Source organism: Cervus canadensis, chromosome 16 (genome assembly GCF_019320065.1).
Source record: "Cervus canadensis isolate Bull #8, Minnesota chromosome 16, ASM1932006v1, whole genome shotgun sequence".
In the NCBI taxonomy this organism is placed as follows: domain Eukaryota; kingdom Metazoa; phylum Chordata; class Mammalia; order Artiodactyla; family Cervidae; genus Cervus; species Cervus canadensis.
The window spans coordinates 36,137,177-36,161,943 of NC_057401.1; the positions used below are offsets into that span (position 1 = coordinate 36,137,177).

Sequence of the window (24,767 nt, forward strand, 5' to 3'; positions counted from 1 at the left end):
ATATTTATAGATTTGAAGCTTTTTCAAAATCAAGATTGTGATTCAGACCTTCTACATCTCTTCTTCCTGAGTTTCCACAGAGAGATTAAGATCACCTTCCATAATTTATCTTTTTTCTACAAAATATTTTTATAGTTGAGACTTTAGATGTTTTAAATTCCTGTTGAAAAATCTTTGTACTCTGACAAAATGATGTAGTTTATGCTTTCAGGCTAAATTTTTGCTTTGCAGAAATAAGCATTTTAACATTTTGGATATTTAATAAACCCAAGCCAAAATATTTTCTAAAAAAAATTTCCTTTACTCAAATTTCAGACATATTATTAAAACAGAAGAATGAAAATGCATCAGAGAGGAAATCATTCTTTGTTTCAAGCAGAATATCTGAATGGCTGATTTCAATATCCTAACTACAGACATTTCTTTTTAGGTCTTCAGAGTAGCCCTTGACTTCATCTTATACTGAATCAAAATAATCATAGTATGTGGTTTGAGTAGTAATTAATATTCACTGTCAGGTTACTCAAAATGTCTGGAGGTTTAGCCACTCAGTCCACAAGAGTCTCCACTTCCATCTTCCTAGATTTGGTCTCAGTGGGCAGACACCTAGAGGTGCTTGAGAGGACTTTTCCTCAAACATGAGCACAAACCAGCTGTGGATTTTGTAAAATGCAGATTCTGAGGCAGTAGGTCTGGGATGGGGCCCAAGAAACTGCATTTCTATCAAGTCCCGGTCAATGTTGCTGGTCTGTATGGACCACACTTTGATGAGCAAGGACTCCTAAAACTATCAATGGACCATGACTATGGCCTGAATTCTGAAACTTCCTGATATTAAAAAATAAAAAGAAAGAGGAGTGCAACAAGGAGAAGTGAGAAGAAAACCAGGGATAAGAATAAGGTAATGAGTGAAAGGAAAAGGAAAGACCTTTGAGGAACAATGAGAAAATTTCCCTAGAGCTAACAGGGTAGCTAGGTGATGGCCGTGTCATAGGACTGGAGGGGAGGAGGGCAGGGATGCTAACTTTGAGAGTCTTCTGTGCAGTCTGTGCTCTGACATATTGCCATATGTTTAGGCATGCATGTATCCATATGGATGTATATACCTGGATATGTGTAGGTGGTTTAGTCGCTCAGTCCTGTCTGACTCTTGCAACTTCACGGACTGTAGCCTGCCAGACTCCTCTGTTCATGGGATTCCCCAGGCAAAAATATGGGAGTGGGTTGCCATCTCCTTCTCCAGGGGATCCTCCAACCTAGGGATCTAACCCGAGTCTCCTGCTTTGCAGGCGGATTCTTTACTGACTGAGCCACCAGGGAAGCAGATTTGTGTAGAGATGTGTGTGTATATGGCAGATGGATGGACAGAAATTCTGCCTTGCTCCAAAAAAGTTTGAAGAAGCTGTTTCAGGTAGTCACACATGCACACATGGCTTAACTCTTCATTCGTAACAAGCCTTTGAAAATATATACCAAGAGAGATGAGAGAGCTAAGCCTTGTGAAAGTGAAGTTGCTCAGTCGTGTCTGACTCTTTGCGACCCCATGGACTGTAGCCTACCAGGCTCCTCCACCCATGGGATTTTCAAGGCAAGAGTACTGGAGTGGGTTGCCATTTTCTTCTCCAGGGGATCTTCCCAACCCAGGGATTGAACCCTGGTCTTCCGCATTGTAGGCAGATGCTTTTACCATCTGAGCCACCAGGGATGTCCCTCTTTTTAAAGCACATCTCCAGGATTATCTGACTTCGTAACTCCAAAATCCATGCTTTGAGCAGTCGAGAGAGCCAGACATGAGTGAAAGAGGAGTAGAGTACAATGACATAAAGGACAGTACTGGAGCCTGGGGTGAGACTGTGCACAGAAGAAATGAGAAAAGAGGATGTGGCAGAGACACGTGGGAAGATCCAGGAGGAAAGAGAGAGGAAAATGCAGGGCCGCAGTCCAAGTGGATAATTCCCCTAGTAGCAATTAGAAGTGACCCATTTGGCAATGCCCAGTCTTCCCAGGGGTACTGTTGCCACTGTCTTTCCTGCCAAGATTGTTTCCACAACCTTTTCAGCCTGAGTTGCATTAGCCTGGTTCTATCCAATCTGGAGAACTGAATTTTCACCTTAACTATTCTAAACTACAAAGCAAGATGAAGCAGTCTGCCAGATTCTAGGTGGGAGAAGCTATATAGCAGAAACCAGGGGCCCCTGGAGCTGCCTGCCCCCATGCCCACTGGGACTCAGCAAAAGGCACTCCGTTCTGTTTCTTCCTTCTCTTCCAGATCTGCTTTTGGCTCAGTGGATACTTTCAAACCTCCTCCTTCGAGATGGCTGAAAATCCTCCACTTATTTTTCTACATGAAATAGCTTTGTCAGAGACCGAGTTCTAATTAAATATATTAGGGGGGAAAGGTATGAACAAGACCTTACAACTCTCCCAAAATTTGGGGGGAAATGATGGTACACATTAGAACAGGGAGAAAAGGAGTGTATATTTACTGTTAACACTGACCATACATTACCTTAGAATCCTGAAGAACAAAGCTCCATCATTAGGCATCATGCACAAGATTGCATTCTTGTTTGGAGATGTGAAGGAGTGTTTTGAATGAAGGTGAAGGACAAGAACATAAAATGCCTTTCAATAGATTAGACAGCTTTATGAAGAGTAGATCTTTAGTCATTCAGAGGTTTTTATTGCACTCTGAACCCAGTGAATCAGTCTTGCTGACACCTTTACTTCCATATATTTCTATGCAAAGAACAGTTAGATCTAAGAAATAAGATACTGGATGCTTGTTAAGCAATATAACTCAATAAGAAGTCTATCATTGGTCAGGAGCATGAGAATTGTCCTTCAATCATGGCTGTTTGACACTATGGTAGAAAAAAATTATTTTTAAACTTAGTTTTTCTTTTTCCAAAAGCTCTGGTTATACGAAGGTTAATACAAAAGACAGCTGTGAGTTGGATGCTGTTACTTCTGGGGACCCAGAAAAAAGGCAGAGAAAGGAGCAAGGAGGAGATTGCAACCACGTGATTTAAGGAACCAAATAGTCCTACAAGACTTTTCTAGAAAAAAATTGCAATCTCCTCCTTGCTCCTTTCTCTGCCTTTTTTCTGGGTTCCCAGAAGTAACAGCATCCAACTCACAACTCTCTTTTGTATTAACCTTCATATAGCCAGGCTTTTCTGATAACTCAGTTGGTAAAGAACCTGTCTGCAATGCAGGAGACCCTGGTTCAATTCCTGGGTTGGGAAGATCCACTAGAGAAGGGATAGGCTACCGATTCTAGTATTCTTGGGCTTCCCTTGTGGCTCAGCTGGTAAAGAATCTGCCCACAATGTGGGAGACCTGGGTTTGATCCCTGGGTTGGGAAGATCCCCTGGAAAAGGGAAAGGCTACCCACTCCAGTATTCTGGCCAAGTATATAACCAAGTACCAGGCATTTAGTGCTACCTCTTTATATTTATACATCTATTTTTAATACCTCTTTTTAAAATTTTAATACCCATTTATATTTATGTTTAGGTGCTAGTGGTTTGGAACTATGGGAGAATTTAGGTTTCTTTCATAGATTTCTCTGACCCCTTCAACTACTACCACCACCACATGTACACTTTTCATTCCCCCATCTTCCCAAAATCATTATATTAGAAGTCTGATTACATCAATATTCAGTAATCATATCACTGTAACCATGTAATATATTTTGATTACTTTTCTTTTACTGCTCAAATTTTGTTGCCTCTGGATTTAGTAATTGTGTCATAGTTTTGTTTTGTTTTCTCAGTTCTCCACGTACTAGTTGCCAGTCAATCCCCAAACTTTCAAATGATCTAAATATCATTTCAAAATATTCAGTTACTTGAGATATTCAACTGCTTTTAGTTCCATCTTTTTAGAGACTTCTTTTCTAGCATTTCTTCAGGGACCTCCCCCATGGTGAACTGATTTTTCTTTGCCATTGGTGTACTGTGGTCGTCCTGGGCTATCCTCTTACCATTTTCCTAGATGTTGCCTTCATCTCTTCTTGAGTGGGTGCCCCTGTTTCTTGGCTCCTTAGTTTACCAGCTCTTTTTGTAAAGCACATCCTTTAGAGGCATCCTGAGACTGGGTGTATATGGGATACATATTTTGAGAGTTTACTGTTGGAAATGTTTTTATCATGTCATTACACTTACTCAATACTTTATATTAGCACATAGTTTTAGATTGGAAATCTTTTCCCTTCAGAGTGTTAAAAGCATTGCTCCTTTGATTTCTTATTTTAAAAAATTTTATTGGAATATAGTTGCTTTACAATGTGGTGTTATTTGCTGCTGTACAGAAAAGTGAATCAGCTATGCATCTACATATATCCCTTCTTTTTTAATTTCCTTTGCATTTAGATCACCACAGAGCCTTGAGTAGAGTTCCCTGTGCAGCACAGTAGGTTCTCACTAGTTACCTATTTTATACATAGTGTCAAGTGTTTCTCTGGAGAAGAGAATGGCAACCCACTCCAGTATTCTTGCCCGGAGAAGCCCATGGACAGAGGAGCCTGGGGGCTATAGTCCATGGGGTCACAAAGAGTTGGACATGACTAGTGACTAACACTACTACTGTCAAGGGTTTATATGTCAATCCCAACCTACCAATTCATCCCATTCTCCTGCCTTTTCCCCTTGGTGTCCATACATATTCCTATATCTGTGTCTCTATTTCTGCTTTGTAAATAAAATCATCTATACCAATTATTTACAGGCTTGTTGTTGTGACTCCGAAAGCCATTCTGACACCTGACTCTTTGTATGTGACTTTACTCCCTTTTCTGTGCCAATAGGACCTTTTCTTTGTAGTGTTCTAAGATTTCATAGGTATCATTCTGTCTTCATGTATTGTTCTAAGTATTGTATTGGCTCTTTCAAACTGGAAACTTAGGTCTTTTGATTTGGGGGAATTTTAACGATTTATCTGTTGATGATTTCATCCCATCTTTTTCCTTTGTTCTCTTTCTCTAGAGCTTCTATTCGGAGAAGGCAATGGTAACCCACTCCAGTATTCTTGCCTGGAGAACCCCATGGACGGAGGAGCCTGGTAGGCTACAGTCCATGGGGTCGCTAAGAGTCAGACATGACTGAGCCACTTCACTTTCACTTTTCACTTTCATGCACTGGAGAAGGAAATGGCAACCCACTCCAATATTCTTGCCTGGAGAATCTCAGGGACAGAGGAGCCTGTAGGGCTGCTGTCTATGGGGTCGCACAGAGTCGGACACGACTGGATGTGATTTAGCAGCAGCAGCAGCAGCAGCAGCAGAGCTTCTATTAGGTATTGAAGTGGTTCTTGGATTGATCATCTGAGTTTTCTTATATATTCTCATATTTTTCATTTCTGTTCTTTTGCTCTGCTATCTGGGCTATTTACACAATTTTATTCTCCAAATCTATTGATTCTTAAGCCAGTATTGATTCTTTTGATACATATTTTAAAGTCTAAATTTCTAAAAGCTTATTCTTGCTCTGTGTTGCTTTTTCTAAAAAAACAGCATTCTGATTTTGCTTCATGGATGTTTCATATTTGTCAAGATATTAACTATATGCTTATTACACATATAACTTTAATATATATATTATATATGAAAATAAATTATATACATATAATTTTATAAAATATACCTTAAGCTCTCTGTATAGTCTTCTCCCTCAAATTTCCTTTCCTCCAGTTCACTCACTCAATCACTGAATTTTTATGTCTGGTGACCCTTGATTACCTGCTTGTATTTAAGAAAGGGGCACTCACTAAAAAGCTCATTAGCGGCTATGTGCACTTGAATTGGGGACTCATCATCTGGTTTGATCTTTCACCAATAAATCCCTTTGTCAGTATCTTTTGTTCCTCTTCTTTGGGGCTGGACAGGCTCTCCAGAGAAAAATCCTATAATTTCCTGCCTAAAGGAAGTAAACCTGGCTGCCACCGTTCTGTGAGCTGAGTAGAGAGTGCTCAGAACTTTAATATTTTGTATGCATGATAGGCAGAATAACAGCTCCCTAAAGATATCAATATCCTAATGCCCAGAACCTATAAATGTGTACCTTATATGGCAAAAGAAACCCAGTAGATGTTAAGGATCTGAGATGGGGGGATTATCTTAGATGATTTGCATAGGCACACTGCCTTCACAAAGGTCATCATAGGACAAAGAAGGAGGTGACTGTCAGAGTCCCAGAAGGAGATATGATAGTAGAAGCAGACACTGGAGTGATGCGGGGCCATAGATCAAGATATGAGGTGGCCTCAAGAAGCTAGAAAAGCAAAGGACATGGAGTCTTTGCTGAACCTCCAGAAGGAACACAAACCTGCTGGCCCAGTGTAGACTTCTGGCCTCCAGAACTTTAAGATTATAAATTTGTATTGTTTTAAAGAACCAGGCTTGTCCTAATTTGCTATAGCAACAGCAGGAAACTAACAGAGTATGTAAACTTTCACCTAATGCCCCTCTTTTCATTATAGAACCTCTACTTTAAGCTTTGTCTGCTGTTTCATCTTTTCTAGGGAGGAACCCTTAAGTCTTCTGCTTGAGTGAGAGGGGGACAGTTGCTTGGTTCTCAAATAGACAAAACCACTTCCTATGTTCAGCCAGTCTTCCCTTCTGCTTCCAGGAATACTCAGTGATACCCATCCTTGGACTTTCAGTGGCTCTGTGGGGAGTCAGCCAACTTGCCTCTTTAGTAGCCCCATAGCTGGCTTAAGGGTATCACTTATTCTTCTACTTTATAGCTTCCAAAATTCTGTCACCATTATTTGCCTTCAGTTTTCGTTGTCTTTGTAGTACCTCTCTTCCCTGCTCTCTGGTTCTCCAACCAAAAAAAAATTACCCAAGCCTTTATTATTGCTTCATTGTGATTTCTGACATAGTAGAAGTATATACGCATGATCAATCAACATTGACAAGGTTAAAAAAATGTTAAGTGCTATGATTTTATACTGATTTTTCCCTGGTGTGGTACTGGATGGTATGTATTATACACTGAGAACATAACATTATGCTGGTAGAGTTGTAGGTATGTTAGTATGACCTGTGGGAGCTAAGAAAATGGTTTTATAGGAGGGCGCTCTGGGTTTAAAGGCTTTTCTCACTTACTACTAGTGTGACTTTGAGTAAATTGCTTAACGGAGCCTCAGTTTCCTCATCTGAAAGTATCTGGAAACATGGTAGAAACCACATTTAATTCACAAATAAATTTAAAGAATGAATTTAGACAAGGTGACAGATAAAAGTGTGTGGCCACAGTACTGCTCCATTGTGGAGCAGAAATACAAGTGAACTGAGATCAACTCAGTTATATATATGGTACTTTCTGTGCCCCTCCTGTATGTAACAGGCTTCCCAGGTGGCTAAGTGGTAAAGAATCTGCCTGCCAAGCAGGAGACACAGGTTTGATCCCTGTGTCAGGAAGATTCTTTGGAGCAGGAAGTGGCAACCCACTCCAGTATTCTTGCCTGGAGAATTTCATGGACAGAGGAGCCTGGCAGGCTACACAGTTCATGGGATCGCAAAGAGTCGGAGACAACTTTGGGACTAAACTATCACACTTCTACATTACAAGTACTTAATACAACATTTGTGGAATGAATGAATGTCTTCTCTTAATGAAGCATTTCAGAAAACAACAATGAATATAGCCATTCTTTAAATGCTACATGAACCTTAAAACAGGCAAAACAAAAATTTTTTAAGTCTTTAAAATTTTTCTTTCCCATCTCCTTATTTTCATTCCCTTTAACAGAAGACTGTATTTTAAGCTTTTAATTGTTCCATTTTCCTGAAAAAATCATGGATGTGAGATTAAGAAAGAGATAAAGAGCAATCTTGTCAGTTCTCCTCTAGAATTTAGACTATCCCCCTAGGTTTCTTATTTCCTCTCCCTCATTCTCTTCCCCCTCTAAGCCATTTTCCACACAGCAGGCAGAGTGATCTTCAAAAACAAAATACATATCAGAGTGAATCACTCCCCCACTTAAACTCTCTTATCGGCTTTCTATCTTTCTTGGAATAAAAAAAAAAAAACTCCCTGGCACAAACTGCAAGACTTTTCAAAACTCCATTTTCATCTTTAGCCTCATCTTATACCACTGTCCTCTCTCTCTTGCCTTGCAAAGTATCTTGGGTATAGTCACTCCTCAATACATATTTGTTGAATAAGAGGATTAATTAACAAGTGATCAATGAACATATTAGAAAGAAAAAGGGATAAAATTTAAAATATACCACTTTAAGGACCATGATCTTATTTTCAAGTTTTCCTATTGGGTCAGGTTAGAAAATTGCTGTGAACCTAACAGCTTGATAAGTGTTTACTTTAACTTTGTCTTTGGAGTCAAAGGACAGCCTTGGGAGAGGAGAAGAGAATCTAGATGGGAGAGGAGATAACTAACCTCCTTTCTAACTAATAGATAACTAACTAACAGGTAACTTTCTAACAGGTAACTAACCTGCTTTCTAACTAATGAGCTGGACAGTGTTAGGGAGAGAAGATGGCTACAGTGAGGCTAATAACCCTTCAGCCAGACAATGTGTATCTAATAAATATATGTATATATATATTTAATCAATAAATATTTGTTGATCTGATGAATAAAAATTGCCTTCCTACTTTACCATATGCCCTCAAAACTACAAGTAACCCTGTATAATTTCCTACTTAATGCTGCCACCGAAGATTACTTCTGCCTGTTTTTAGTTCTTTTTTTTTTCTTTTTGATAGAGGAAAAGTCAACTTGCTATTTGTTTAGAGTTAGGTCAAGTCATACTACTTTAAGGATGACTATTCTAAGTCCAATTTAGAAGAGGACCATTTAGTATTCTAGTTTATAAGTATTTCACTACACATTCACAAAAACCATTTTCTTTCAAAGTCATTAGAGATCTCACTTCTTACATCCAATGTAATGGCTGAAAAAGGAGCCTGTTCTAAGAAAGAATGAAGGGTTGAGCTACAGTTTAATCTAGATGGCGATGCCAATATGTTGTTGAGCATTTTCTGCTGCGGTTCACTTGGCTCCAAGGGCAGGCAGCACAGGAAGCACTTGCATAAAACAAGATGAAACTGATCTCACTGGACTGAAAGAAGGTGCCCAAGTCCACAGGGGCCCAGGAGCTGGCAGTGGGTGGTCTGGCAGAGTTTTGACACACTATTATGGGATAAGATTGTGGGTAACTGGAGAATCCCTTTTTGGCATATAAAAGATATAATTATCTGGTAGTTCCTCGAAATTCTTCAGCTAGACTTCTGTTTATTCAGCCAGTGATGGCAAATTACCTCAGCTTCTATACCAGGACACCACATCAGTAATGGCTGTGGGAAGTCTAAAATGAGAAAAGTTCTGAGGTCATATTTGGACTTATCCAGAAAGTGCAGTCATAAGTTAGCCTGTCAGCTATGAGTTTTGGAATCAAGATTGGTGTCACACCACATATTGAATATCCTTTCTTTCAAGCTTTTTTTGGGTCTTGTCAAAATCTAGGTAATGATATCTAAAAATCCATTTAATTTTCACATAAGCTCATAAGTAAGTACTGTTATAATCTTTTTTTTTTTTGGGAGGAGGGAGGAAAAAACTAAAGGTATAGGCATATTGTTTCCAAAAGTATATTGTCAATTACTGGTGGAATTTATATTTGAACACACACCTTCCTAACTCCAGAGCCCAAGCTTTTTACAACTATATAATCTTCCCCGTGAGTTTTAGAGTACTGATATTTAATGCTGCCATCACTCATTTATGCCCTAGAGTGAATGAGCTCCTTTCTATCATTACCTAAGATAGGAAAATATGAAAGATTAATAAGGTTGGAAGGGCTGAAGACAAATTAGTTACTTTACAGCACTGTTTAAAACTGATTCTTAGTCTAAATACTGAAAACATGACAGTATATATCTATTCTAGTCTAGGAAATATGAATTAACTCTGGATCTTTTAAGTATATCTATACCATTTATATTTAAGATCCAACCCAAGTAGAAGTACTATTTTCAGATGTGATTTCTCATCCTTTGAAATTTTTTATTTAAAAAATTTAAAAATATATATATTTTATTTTTTATTTTAAAAGTGTTAGTCACTGTGTCATGATGAGTTTCTAAATGCAGGTAATTGTATTTTGTTTTCCTAAACACTTAAAGGATGTTCTTTTAATGGAGTGGTCTCTCTATTTATGGAAACATATTACTTCCCCCAAGTATTTCTTTCTGTAATTAACTGTTAAAATCATTTGTAAATATGCCAATTAAACCATTCATATAAAACAGTTTGGAGTTTGCCCAAAGGCAGGGGAAAATACAAAACCAAAATATCTTCAAGTATTTTTAGTTGGTGTTAGAAATGTCAGTGTGTTGTTTGATTTCTTAAATGTTCTTTTTCTTTTACAGAAAAATCTATCATTGCTCAACCAATATTTGTTTTTGAAAAGAGAGAACAAACTTTTAAGGTAAGGTCAAGTTACTTTTCTTTGTTTGATTTTTACTTTGACAAAGAAGACTGTATTTTGAGAAGTTGGCTGTACTAAATGATATCACTGCTGCATAAATTTATTCTTTTGCACATAGCAAGAGTTGGAACTCAGAATATTTACATAGTAGGGATTTACTGATAGCAATTTGGCTGAAATGGGAAGCCAGAGACCTTACCCCGAAACTATGGATAACATAATTTTTACCAAAATTATCTGGTTTTTTTTGGAGTGACTGGGAAGGGGGAGGGACTGAAAGAAATTAGAAGAGTTAAGGCTCATCATGGGTCCTGACCACTGACCTAGCTTAAAATGGATATAAAATAAGTTCTAAACTGCAATATATGATTCAAAAGAAATCTTAAGGACTCCATTTGCTTTTTGCAGTCTCATACTAAAATCACTTGCTTTGAAAGACATGATAGTATTAATAGCATTCTAACTTCAGCTTAACTAGTATTTTGTTGTTACTCATTATTGCTTATGGAGACAATTTACCCTACTACCCCCAAAACTAAAGAAAAACCCAATCCCTAGTGAGCTGCTTTTCCTAGCCTAGCTGAAAAGACCTGGCTTTTGAGAACTCTCTTATGAAGTGACAGGGTGGAAATGTGATTTGAAAATAGCAAACACTCAGCTCTCATTGGCAGTTTTGCTTCCTTCCAGAGGCCTGCAGAAGATATCCTGTATGAAGCAGCAGAACGTGGTAAGATTTGTATCTTATATTTCAAAAGCAAACTTTTTATCAAGAAACAAGTAGGCAAAAACATTTTGACATGTGGCACAGACTATATAAAATTGAATCATTTTTTCTTGTTTTTAAGCACACAGATAGACTGGCTTTTGTTTTGAAAGATGACATACAGGTCCCTGAGAATATTATGTTAGCAATACTAAAAGCCTCTGACTCTCCACTGCTTGTCCTCCAACCTTCCAAAAACATTCTCTATACAATTTCAGAATTTGTAAATTATTTTTTTGTCAAAGCCACTTGTTTCTAACTGTTTCACAGTACGATGATATGCCTGTCAGTTTATAATGACCAAGCTATTAACCCCAATATTTAAAACTGAGTTTCAGGAATTAACATGTTGTCAAACAATGATATATGTAGAGAAAAAGAAATTATATTTCTCCTCTAATATCGTGGATTGAAACTAATTTGTTATTGCAATCAATTTTACCCTCCACGTTGAATTTCTTACAGAATGCAATGAGTTTTCAAGAAAGCGTTTCCGGGCTTCATCTTTTACTTGGCATGCTACGGATTCTCAGAACCAAGGAGGTAGGCATAGCCTGGGCTGTTGAGTGTTCACTGCTATGTGTACTCTGAGTGTGATACGACTAGGAAATTTTCAGACAGGAAATGTTTAAAAATATACCCATTGGATGGTGTTTCTAATACATTGTTATGTGAAAATAGCAGTCTATAGAATACAGTGAGTTATTATTTAAAATTCAACTTAGCAACATCGGAAAAAAAGACCGAAAGGACATAAGCCACGATGTTAATGGTTATCTTAGATAAAATGGGACTACAAGTTATTTCTACACCCACCTCCCTTTGTATTTTGCTGTGTTCCTAAAGTTTCTGCATTACAGAAACTAGCTACAGAATTAACTTAACAATTAGGGCAAACTGCAATTTCCTTCTAAGGAAGCCTGGAAAATTCCATGGACAGAGGAGCCTGGTAGGCTGCAGTCCATGGGGTCACTAAGAGTCAGACACGACTGAGCGACTTCACTTTCACTTTTCACTTTCATGCATTGGAGAAGGAAATGGCAACCCACCCCAGTGTTCCTGCCTGGAGAATCCCAGGGACGGGGGAGCCTGGTGGGCTGCTGTCTACGGGGTTGCACAGAGTCGGATACAACTGAAGCAACCTAGCAGCAGCAGCAGCAAGCATCTCCTTAAACAGATGTCTGCCTTTTAAAAAGACACTTTTTTTTTTCCTAAGAGCTTTATCATATGCTGTGTTTTGAATAAATCAGTAACTTAGTTAGCCTCTCTTCTATACTCCAAGCATTCTAGTGACTCCGATTATGATGGATCACAGGCCCTCTTCTTGCTATGCAGCTGTTTAAATGCATGTCTGTCTCCTCCATTGAGAGCTCCTTGAGGTCATCTTCCTGCCTGACAGAGGGTCTCATACATGATAAGCAGGCAAATATTTACTGAACTGATATCATCCTCACCAGAGGCACACTATTTTTAATCAATAAAAATACAAAGATTTTTCTAAACTAAAGATAAAGAAAATTTTCCAAAACAACAAAAATCCAAATGAAAAGATAAACAAAACCCTATTGACTTCAGCTTGCAATCTGTTTTTAGCATCACCCTTGTCCCAGAAGTGACTAACACTGTCATCCTTCCCGGACCTCCCAACCTTCCCTCCTTCTGGGCCAGATAATAAAGAACTTCTTAGAACCTCAAGTCTGACACACTGACTTTTCAAGATCCATTCTCATTCATGATAAGCTTTCTTTTTCAGCTACTGCAAAACATTGACATTTTAGTGGCAAATAAACTAGGGGTCTTAGCAAAGTATGCATGGATGAATGCCTTCTGAATTCTAGCCCCACAAATCCACACAGTATATCTGTTTATTTTGGTAGAAAATTTAAATTTGATAATGTTCTTTATGGTTTCATGTTTATGATAGCATTCTTTTATATAATGCAGCCCTATAAAATAACCTGCTTTATTTTTCTTATTATTGTCCATTTAAATGGTTTATAATATTTATAGTACTCAAAATATATAGTGATGCTTAGATTGTCATTCTAAATTTTATGCTTTAAATTTATATTCTAAAGTTTAGGATAGCATTCCTTTTGAATTTTTCACTAATTAAAATATTACTTCTTTTTATTTAAATTTTTTTTGTTGTTGTTGTTTCTTTTTTTTTTTTTTATTTTTTTTTTCCAGTGGGTTTTGTCATACATTGATTATGAATCAGCCATGGATTTTACATGTATTCCCAATCCCGATCCCCCCTCCCACCTCCCTCTCCACCCGATTCCTCTGGGTCTTCCCAGTGCACCAGGCCCGAGCACTTGTCTCATGCATCCCACCTGGGCTGGTGATCTGTTTCACCATAGATAGTATACATGCTGTTCTTTTGAAACATCCCACCCTCACCTTCTCCCACAGAGTTCAAAAGTCTGTTCTGTATTTCTGTGTCTCTTTTTCTGTTTTGCATATAGGGTTATCGTTACCATCTTTCTAAATTCCATATATATGTGTTAGTATGCTGTAATGTTCTTTATCTTTCTGGCTTACTTCACTCTGTATAATGGGCTCCAGTTTCATCCATCTCATTAGAACTGATTCAAATGAATTCTTTTTAATGGCTGAGTAATATTCCATGGTGTATATGTACCACAGCTTCCTTATCCATTCATCTGCTGATGGGCATCTAGGTTGCTTCCATGTCCTGGCTATTATAAACAGTGCTGCGATGAACATTGGGGTGCACGTGTCTCTTTCAGATCTGGTTTCCTCAGTGTGTATGCCCAGAAGTGGGATTGCTGGGTCATATGGCAGTTCTATTTCCAGTTTTTTAAGAAATCTCCACACTGTTTTCCATAGCGGCTCTACTAGTTTGCATTCCCACCAACAGTGTAAGAGGGTTCCCTTTTCTCCACACCCTCTCCAGCATTTATTGCTTGTAGACTTTTGGATAGCAGCCATCCTGACTACAATGGAAAAAAGACAACCTCTTTAACAAGTGGTGCTGGGAAAACTGGTCAACCACTTGTAAAAGAATGAAACTAGAACACTTTCTAACACCATACACAAAAATAAACTCAAAATGGATTAAAGATCTAAATGTAAGACCAGAAACTATAAAACTCCTAGAGGAGAACATAGGCAAAACACTCTCCGACATAAATCACAGCAAGATCCTCTATGACCCACCTCCCAGAATATTGGAAATAAAAGCAAAACTAAACAAATGGGACCTAATGAAACTTAAAAGCTTTTGCACTACAAAGGAAACTATAAGTAAGGTGAAAAGACAGCCCTCAGATTGGGAGAAAATAATAGCAAATGAAGAAACGGACAAAGGATTAATCTCAAAAATATACAAGCAACTCCTGCAGCTCAATTCCAGGAAAATAAATGACCCAATCAAAAAATGGGCCAAAGAACTAAACAGACATTTCTCCAAAGAAGACATACAGATGGCTAACAAACACATGAAAAGATGCTCAACATCACTCATTATTAGAGAAATGCAAATCAAAACCACAATGAGGTACCTTTTTATTTAAATTTATAATGCTTTGCTAAGTAAAACTATTTTATCATAATAAAATATTTGAAATGATTGAAACATGCTCTATGTTAGGATTATGATTTTTTTGGTCTTTTTTTTGAAAGTGTGCAGTTCAGAAGCATTAAGTATATTCACATTGTTGTACAACCTATTTAATCTTTACATTTTAAAAAAAGCCACCCTTAGTAACAGATTCAAATAGCACCTGAAGGTATCAAATGAAAAATTAAAGTCTCATTGTCATTAGTTCCAAAAGAAATAAGATTTGTAGTCTTGCATATTTTTGTTTTTACTGAACAGCAAACTGCTTTTTCCAAGTTAAGCTTACCCACAAGAAATAGAAAATACAAACTATTCACTTTCTTTTAAAGGATTCTACCCAGGAATCACATGAAACTAATGAATTTGTATTCTTATTAACAATGCCAAGTGTGACTGTGCATCAACATGTCAGATACCTTTCAGATACAGAAGAGACAGGTCCTAGTTCAATAAGCCCCATCTATACCTGCCTGACAAGTTATAGACATTAAGAGGAATAGGGGTTCTAATACCAGAGGATTTGTTTTGGTGCAATTTGTGCATAAAGCAAAGAGATGACTTTAAATTATCTGGATAATCGGTTCAATTCCTTTTCTAAAAATCAGACACACACATGAAAAGGATGAATAAAATATTACCAAGCACCATCACATTCTATGTTGTGCAGAATGCTGGTGGTGTTGGAAGGAGACAAACAGTACAATTAAATGGTTCATTCAATGTTATTTTTCAATTATAAAGATCATGCACGTGTGTGTGTGTGTGTGTGCTCAGTCACTCAGTTATGTCTGATTCTTTGTGACCCCATGGACTGTAGCCCCCCAGGCTCCTCTGTTCATTGGGATTTTTCAGGGAAGAATGCTGGAGTGGGTTGCCATTTCCTTCTCCAGGGGATCTTTCTGACCCAGGGATTAAACTCACGTCTCCTGGGTCTCCTGCACTGGTAGGCGGAGTCTTTACTACTGAGCCACCTGGGAAGCAATAAAGATCATAAAAACCAGGTAACTGAACTTTGAATTAGAGAAGCAATTGTACCCCAACGTATATAACATTATAACACTTCAAAAAAGCAATTCTTATTCTTTTCTCATCTCCATTAATCCAATTCTCAAAGGCTGCTATCTTTGCAATTTGCCACCAAGAGGTAATCTCTTTGAGATTTGTAGTACAGGCATACCTCACTTTATTCAGCTTCACAGATATTACATTTTTTACAAATTGAAAGTTTGTGGCAACCACACCTCGAGCAAGCCTATGGGCTTCATTTTCTAAAAGCATTTGCTCACCTTGTGTCTCTGTGTTACATTTTGGTAATTCTTGCAATATTTCAAAATTTTCAGTATTATTATACTTTTTATGGTGATCTGTGATCAGTGATCTTAGATGTTACTATTGTAATAGTAATTTGGAGGGGGGGGCACTTTAAACTGTTCTTATGTAAGATGGCAAATTTAATAAATGTGTGTGTTCTGACTGCTCTACCAGCTCGCCCCTTCCCCCATCTCTCTTACTGTCTTCAGGCCTCCCTATTCTATGAGATAAAACAATATTGAAATTAGGCCAATCAATAGCCTTACAGTGGCCTCTAAGTATTCAAGTGAAAGAAAGAGTTGCATGTCTCTCACTTTAAATCAAAAGTTAGAAATGATTAAGTTTAGTGAGGGAAGAATGTCTAAAGCCAAGATAGGTCAAAATCTAGGGCTCCTGCACCGAATGGTTAGCAAACATGTAAATGCAAAGGAAAACTCCCCAAAGGAAATTGAAAATACTACTCCACTGAACACATAAATGATAAGAAGGTGAAACAGACTTATTGCTGATATGAAGGAAGATCTAGTGGTCTGGATAGAAGATCAAACCAGCCACAATATTTCCTCAAGCCAAAGCCTAATCCAGAGCAAGGCCTTGACTCTTCTCAGTTCTGTATAGGCTGAGAGAGCTGAGGAAGCTGCAGAAGAAAAGTCTGAAACTAGCAGAGGCTGGTTCATGCGGTTTAAGGAAAGAAGCTGTCTCTATGACATCATAGTACAAGGTGAAGCAGCAAATGCTGATGTAGAAGCTGCAGCAAGTTATCCAGCTGATCTAGCTAAGATCACTAAAGAAGGTGGCTAAGCTAAACCACAGATTTTCAACGTAGACGGGACAACTTTATACTGGAAGAAGATGCCACCTAGCACGTTCATAGCTAGAGAGGAGAAGTCAATGCCTGACTTCAAAGTTTCAAAGGATAGGCTGACTCTCTTGTGAGGGACTAATGCAGCTGGAGACTTTGAATAGAAGCCAATGACTATTTACCATTCTGAAAATTTAGGGCCACTAAGAATTATGATAAATCTGTGTGCTCTATAAGTGGAACTACAAAGCCTGGATGTTAGCACATCTGTTTACAATATGATTTGATGAGTACTTTAAGCCCACCATTGCAACCCACTGCTCAGAAAAAGATTCCTTTCAAAATATTACTGTTCATTGACAATGTATCTGGTCACCCAAGAGTTCTGATGGAGATGTACAGTGAGATTAATGTTGTTTTCATGTCTGCTAACAAAACATTTGACCTTCCCAGGCAGCTCAGTGGTCAGTAAAGAATCTGCCTGCCAATACAAGAGACATAGGAGATGCGGGTTTAGTCCCTGGATTGGGAAGATCTCCTGGAGGAGGAAATGGCAACCCACTCCAGTATTCTTGCCTGGGAAATCCCATGGACAGAGGAACCTGGCAGGCTACAGTCCATGAGGTCCCTAAGAGTGGACATGTCTGATCAACTGAGCATAGACAGAGACAGAACACAACATTTATTCTGCAGCCCATGGATCAAGGATTCATTTTGACTTTCAAGTCTAACTATTTAACAAGTACATTTTGTAAGCTTTTTGCTGCCATAGACAGTGATTCCTCTGATGGACCTGGACAAAGGCACTTGAAAACCTGGAAAGCATTCACCATTCTCGGCACCATTAAGAACATTTACGATTCAAGGAAAGAGATCAAAATATCAACATTAACAGGAGTTTGAAAGAAGTTGATTACAGTCCTTACAGATGACTTTGAGGTGTTCAGGACTTTAGGGGAGGAAGTAACCGCAGATGTGGTGGAAATAGAAAGAGGACTAGAATTAGAAGTGGAGCCTGAATGTGTGATTGAATTGCTGCTATCTCAGGATGAAACCTGACAGATGAGGAGTTGCTTCTTATGGACGAGTAAAGAAAGTTGTTACCTGAGACAGAATCTACTCCTGGTGAAGGTGCTGTAAAGACTGTTGAAATGACAACAAGGGACATAAACGTAATATTCATAAAGCAGGAGGGCTTGAGAGGATTGACTCTAATTTTGAAAAAAGTTCTGTGAGTAAAAGCTTATCAAACCAGCACCACATGCTACAGTGAAATCATTCATGAAAGGAAAAGTGAATTGATGATGAAAACATCAATGTTACTTTAAAAAGCTGCCACATTCACCCCAGCCTTCAGCAATCACCACCCAGATCAATTAGCAGCCATTGACATCAAAGCAAGACTCTCCACCAGCAGAAACATTATGACTTGCTGAAGGCTCAGATGATGTCCAGCATTTTTCAGTGATAAAGCATTTTAAATGTAGGTATATTGTTTTTCACAGCAATGAAGTATTTTAAATTAAATTACATATATTGCTATTGCACACTTAATAGACTGTGGTATAGTGTAAATGTAACTTTTATATGCACTGGGAAACCAATGAAGTGAGTGTGTGACTCAATTTATTGTGACACTCACTTTATTATAGTGGTCTGGAACACAATCAGCAACATCTCTTTGGTATGCCTATAATTATATTCTTGCAGCTAAGACCACAGTCTTAACCCATCAGTTCACGTTGATAACCTAGCATAATGGTCATCTTTACTTCTCTCTTCCGTATCATTAAAGAGTGGGGAAGGGACAGAATTTATTAACAGCTTTATAACATTCTATAAGAAATATATATTAATGCACATAGATGGTTCACTATCAATTCGGATTTTATTAACTGTAGAATTTCTCTCAGTACTCGATTTCATGATTCTGAAGAAGACTGTCTATTTCATTAGTGACTTAATTTTCACTTATTTTCTGAGAGTAAAAAGACTAACAAAACTCATCTTGCTTTTACACTTTTTAGTAGAATCAGCGCGGGCATGATTAGTGCCAACAGCGACATCTACTGGTGAGTTCAGTACAAGACTGAAAACAGAAACTGACAGGTTCACAGGTTTAAAATTTTCTAAATATTTTTTACAGTGAAGAAAAACAATGTTTTTATGACATCAAACTCTGTGCAAAGGAATGCTGATCTGAACAGTGCAGAACAAGGTATGTAGCTTCCTTTATTACATGAAACTTGAAATGTCAATTTCAAGGTTGAGTGACAAAACATGAAGGAATATATTTAGTAAGCAAAGTCCCATGATCAAATTGAAAGTGAACGTAAAAGTTACTCTGTCGTGTTTGACTCTTTGCAACCATATGGACTGTAGTCCACGGAATTCTCCAGGCCAGAATACTGGAGTGGGCAGCCTTTCCCTTCTCCAGGGGATCTTCCCAACCCAGGGATTGAACCCAGGTCTATTGGGTAAAAGTTAGGCAGGAAGACAGAACCAGGCAACTCACTGGTTATTTTGACTTTGATTAGTTGACATTATGGAGAAGGAAACGGCAACCCACTCCAGTATTCTTACTAGAGAATCCCGTGGACAGAGGAGCCTGGTGGGCTGCTGTCCATAGGGTCGCACAGAATTGGACACGACTGAAGCGACTTAGCGTTCATGCGTGCATTGGAGAAGGAAAAGGCAACCCACTCCAGTATTCTTGCCTGGAGAATCCCAGGGACAGAGAAGCCTGGTGGGCTGCCGTCTATGGGGTCGCACAGAGTCGGACATGACTGAAGTGACTTAGCAGCAGCAGCGGCAGTTGACATTAACCCTTCATTTAATCATGACTTTAGAAAGTAAGCATTAAATTAGTAAGAAATTGAGAGAAAAATTATTTCACTAAAGATACATTGACCCTTTAATTCTGTTCTTTTAAGGTCCTGTGAAACATTCTGAGCTTGTTCTAAGACCTGCTATTTTGCAGCCGCCTCAAGCTCAAGGGTACATAAAACTGAGAAAGTCATTTGGACACAATGTGTTGGAATCCTGTAAGGTTAAAGAAAAAAACAAAAGTAAGGTAAGAAAACCTCCTACTGTAGGAGTGATCTCAATTTCCCATCCTTCTTTTGATAGATTGTCGTGGGTCCCCACATCCAGAATTAGGGGCTACTTGATGCTGAAGCAGCTACCAGGCTGGAAGAAAAGCTGGACAAGATAGCCAAGAGCCCTCAGTGACTGTACTAAACTTGTCCTCCTAAATTGGAGGGTTGTTCCCAGGAACAAGTCTTGTGGTCTCTCCTAAGCTGTAAAGCTGAGTTCTGTGCGGTGGGGCCCCTTGGGGTCTTGATCTGGGGCACTGACCCCACATGAGAATAGGGGAGCAGTGAGGTGGCAGGGGCCAGAAGTCAGAAATCAGAAAAAGGAAACGAATTTTTTTTTTTGTATCCCCAACTGGTAGACATGCTGGTGTGGCTTTGCCAGTTTAGATCACACCATGGATCTGCTCCAGCCCATCTTCACAGACAACAGGAGCAAGGAACTATCTCCACAGTGTAACTGGGAGGGCTTGGGAAGCTCCTGGAGACAGAAACCAATTTCTCTTCCAACTGAATCGCTCCTCATGGGCCTTTCCAAGGAGATACTCACTTTACTAACATCATACAGATAAGGGTATGGGGATATTCTGTTGCTATAGTTCTGTGTCTTCCAGAAGCAGATACTTGAGAGGAAGGGGACGCCAGCTCGACAGGTTGGAATTTGAGTTATTCCACCTGTCAGTTGTTTCCAGCTAAACTATTGAGGGTTGATCAAGTTTGGTTTTGTTTTCCCAGACTGAACATGAGAACAGTGACACCTGGAAGTGTTAAAATACCAATCATTTAGTCAAGTCATTGAGAAAAATCAGATCAGTACCAATTCTACCTCTACCACTATCTACTGTGTTTACATTCTTAGACAAAGCACCCAACCTTCTGTTTTTCATCAGTGACGTGAGGGAGTTGAATCTGGTCAGCATTTGCCAACATTTTTATATTTCCAATTCTTTTTCTTTGTAAGCTATGATTTCATGAGACTCATTGTGAATTTTAAAAATCATTTCATCATTTATGTGATATATGTGATTTTAAGTCAAAATATTAAAAAAATTTAAATCAGTATATTATTAAATATTTTTATTTAAGTATGATAATCACCATATTATATAAATTATTTACCTATTTTAAAAGTGATGCATGTTGTTTAATTTGTTTTAAAGTGTATAAGAAAAACTATGATGTGTTGACTAATTTCTGAAATGTTATATTGCATTTGATTTTGGAATAGCATGTTCTATAAATTATAGATGAAAATTTTTACTTACACATTATATCAAAAGCTGATTAATATTTGTTCCTTGGCATGACTTTTTAAGATCTTGCATTGCATGGTTTTACAATAAAATTTATTAATATATTTCTGGTATTTTCTTCCTCAATAATAAAACATAAGAGAAATTTCTAGACTATCATTTGCAAAAATTTCTTCTCAAATAACTTATTAAGGGCATGAATAGAATTTATTCCTAATTGGTGAGAAGTCTAATTGGATATGCCCATCACTGAATTTTCTCTGTTTAATGATGATTTTTGAAGATCTAAAGGTAAGCTATGTATAAGACATTATGTCAGAATTCTGAGACAATGATATAATGTATAGATACAGTGAAAATGATCTCCAAGTAAATTTTATAGAATCCTTATTTTTATGTTCCTTTTAAACTTGTATTTCAAAATTAGAGCAATTTTCTTTCATTCTGTTATTCATCAGTGGTTACTTGTTGTGTATAACAAATAATATATTCCTAATAAACTATTCCAAGCAACCTAAAGAGTTTAAAACTACCGTTTTGGTTGAGAGATAAATCATCTGAGTGACTGAGTCATAAGCATGTACTTCATTCTTTGCTAACCGATGACACATACTCTCTTGACACATATTTCTCAGCTCTCAAATTCTGTTATAAATGGAAAACTACTCAAAATTATTTTTGGTTGATATAAAATTAAAGTGGAAACAACCCTATTTAAAGACAAGACGTCCTTGCAACATCTTTGAAAATTCCTGGTGGAGGAAGGGATGTGTCCACAAACACTGAGGACACCAGATCAGATAACTGGGTTCCCTACAGTTCTAAAACTGCACACTCCTTCGTTTACACATTAATGCAGATAAGGTGCATATGTATATACACAGCAGATGGAATACCTGATTAAAATTACCAAAAGTGTCTAGAGGAAGAGAAGGAATTTCCTCTCACTTTGGGTGACAACGATGGTGAAGCTCTTAGAGGTTTCCGTGGGCTAAATAGTCCTGAAACACATATTTACTAGTCTAGAAATGAGATTTAAGTCCACCGCCTAAAATGGTAAAAGTAACAAAAGAAGGTGGATTTCTGAATGCTAGTGCACAATCCCTGGTTTTAGGCAGACCCGTGCTCGAATGTCAGCCCCGTTCTGATTGCCCAGTTCCGGCCGTTATTTAAGATTATTAGGTCAGTCTGCTCACCTGAAGTGCGGATAAGAGAAGTACAAAGTGTAGAGAGTTGTTTTGAGGAGTATATGAGACAGTGTATAGAAGATGTTTAGGACTGTACTTGAACATAGTAAGTTTTCTATTCATTTAACTATAGCTATTGTTTCCTTGTCTAATGCTTTCATATATAGTAAGGCAGTTTAAATTAACTTTCTGATGGACTTTTTTTCTTTCAGATTTATGAGGGGAACTCCTATTTGCTAAGTGAAAACTTACCAAGTGCCAGAATTTCAATCCAGCTATCTACTAACCAGAATGCTTTAGGTACTACATCACTACAGTAAGTTAACGATGAGGAAATAGAAATGTTCTTTCATTTTCTTTCTTTTGTCAATAAATTATTTATGGAAAATAATTTTCTGACATTGTAGAGACAAACTGCTAAGATTTCTGCTTGAAAGGAGATTTTACAAAATACAAGTTTAAAATGCTTTTTAAAATGTCTCTAATATCTATATATTATCATCCTGGTATTGGATTGTCCCTACTGTCTCATTGACTTGGGTAAGAATGTTTCAATTAGGTAGAGCTAAACTTTTTATTTAGTTAGACATTAAATATCTGGCTACTCAATTAGCCTTTCCTCCTCGTCCCCTGGTATTCTCTCTTTCCCCTCTTTTAAATTATTTCTGGCATTATTAGGTATTAACATAAATCGGACAGACAACAAAGAAAGCAGTAGAAATATGCAAAGTGAAAGTGAATATTTAATAGCATTGCCAGTGATGGGGGCATGTTTGATCGGAGAGAGGAATACAACTAGCTGTGGACATACTGGTCTCATGATTGGAGCCCACGCAGGTACCTCGGCACCTAACTACGGTCATGCTGTGGATGCAGTAGGGATCCTGAAGCACGTCTGCCAACAGACAGAGGGCTGCATGTCTTTGAGTTTGTCGTTATGCAAAACACTTTAAACATTCAAGTTTCTGGGAGGTAAAAATCAAACTAAACCACTGCACACTCAAGTGTAACTGAGAAGAGAGATCGGCTTTGCTGTTACCCTTAAACCTTGCATCACTAAAAGCACTGGCTAGTTGGGGAAGAGGAGAGTGGAGACTGGAGACCAGACAGTCAGTGCTGGAAAAGCACAAAGATCAGGACTGGGCAGCTCCCCGGCTGATCACACGGACTCTGTCTCTGCACTGGTCTTGGCCAGTGTTGTAACAGCTGTCGGATATTTTGACTTTCATTATCAGAAGTACCTATCTCATTTTTTCCTTCATTTCTCTTTAACTTCAGATAAACAAAAGCTAGCAGATGTTTTTATGCTTTACATAAATCTATTAAATCATCTGATTATTTCACTAAGGTTTACTATGGCTATATCCATTGCTACTACATTTAAAATAGCAAATGCTTATTTCTTTTCCATAGATGTCAACCAAATGAAGATAAATATTCTATGAAAAGCTGCAGTTCTGATTTTGTTTTTGGAGAAAACATGGTAGAAAGAGTTTTGGTAAGATTTTGGCAAATGTTTCTGATACTGTATAGAGAGCTGTAACTTCTAATTTCTAAAGGCAAATTAATTAAAACAATGTTAAACTGGAGGATACTTTTTAACTACTGAGTTCAAAGGCACATTTTCCTATCTTTAACTGGAAAGATTCTCCTGGGAAGCAAATTCTAGTTGTTAGAATAATAGACAAGAACCCACAGAGGAAGGGAATTGTCTAATTATAACATTATTACTGATAAGAAATATTAAATACTTCTTTGATTTGCATTAAATCAAAGGTACCCAAGGAAATCCTAGAATTATCTACAATAGTTAAGTAAGCTCAACTGGTTATGATATTTTAATATAGTTTTTCAGTAGCATTTCCATAACAAGATGGATTTAAAATTATTTGCATTTTTTTTCTCATTAATCACAACCTTCCCCTTCAAGTTATTACACTGACAGATTTTTTTCTTGCTAGCTGTAGGAGGGAATCATAGTATTTTACTTGCTTATGGGAATATATTTGCCAAGTGGAACCGCCTGACTATTATTACCATCTTCCTTAAGTATGCTCCTACATGGGGCATCCCATGTGGTAAAGAATCCACCTGCCAATGCAGGAGACATGAGTTTGATCCCTGGGACAGGAAGATCCCCTGGAGGAGGAAATGGCAACCTACTCCAGTATTCTTGCCTGGAAATTTCCAAGGACAGAGGAGCCTGGCAGGGTACAGTACGTGGGGTCAGCAGAGTCAGACACGACTGAGTGACTAAACAACAATCCTCCTGTGTGAGGCAGTTGCTGCTTTGTCCTCCACAGGGTATGTT

General features: G+C 37.9%; 1 protein-coding gene across 6 annotated transcripts in view; it reads left to right on the forward strand.

The window, feature by feature from the left end:
• The window catches only part of RANBP3L (RAN binding protein 3 like), a 53,349-nt gene that overhangs the window by 15,296 nt on the left and 13,286 nt on the right, over positions 1 to 24,767 (forward strand). For 5 of the 6 annotated variants that reach the window (XR_006273415.1, XR_006273413.1, XR_006273414.1 and 2 more), the window contains exons 2-8: positions 10,404 to 10,462; positions 11,150 to 11,189; positions 11,691 to 11,768; positions 19,071 to 19,142; positions 19,858 to 19,997; positions 22,669 to 22,772; positions 23,870 to 23,954. Coding sequence is in view for 3 of the 6 variants with exons in the window: in XM_043488970.1 (XP_043344905.1) it covers positions 10,404 to 10,462; positions 11,150 to 11,189; positions 11,691 to 11,768; positions 19,071 to 19,142; positions 19,858 to 19,997; positions 22,669 to 22,772; positions 23,870 to 23,954 (578 nt within the window). In the remaining 3 variants the exon portion in view is untranslated. Of the gene's footprint in view, positions 1 to 10,403; positions 10,463 to 11,149; positions 11,190 to 11,690; positions 11,769 to 15,709; positions 18,408 to 19,070; positions 19,143 to 19,857; positions 19,998 to 22,668; positions 22,773 to 23,869; positions 23,955 to 24,767 lie in introns of those variants that run through there. The other variant, XM_043488972.1, reaches the window with a different exon arrangement.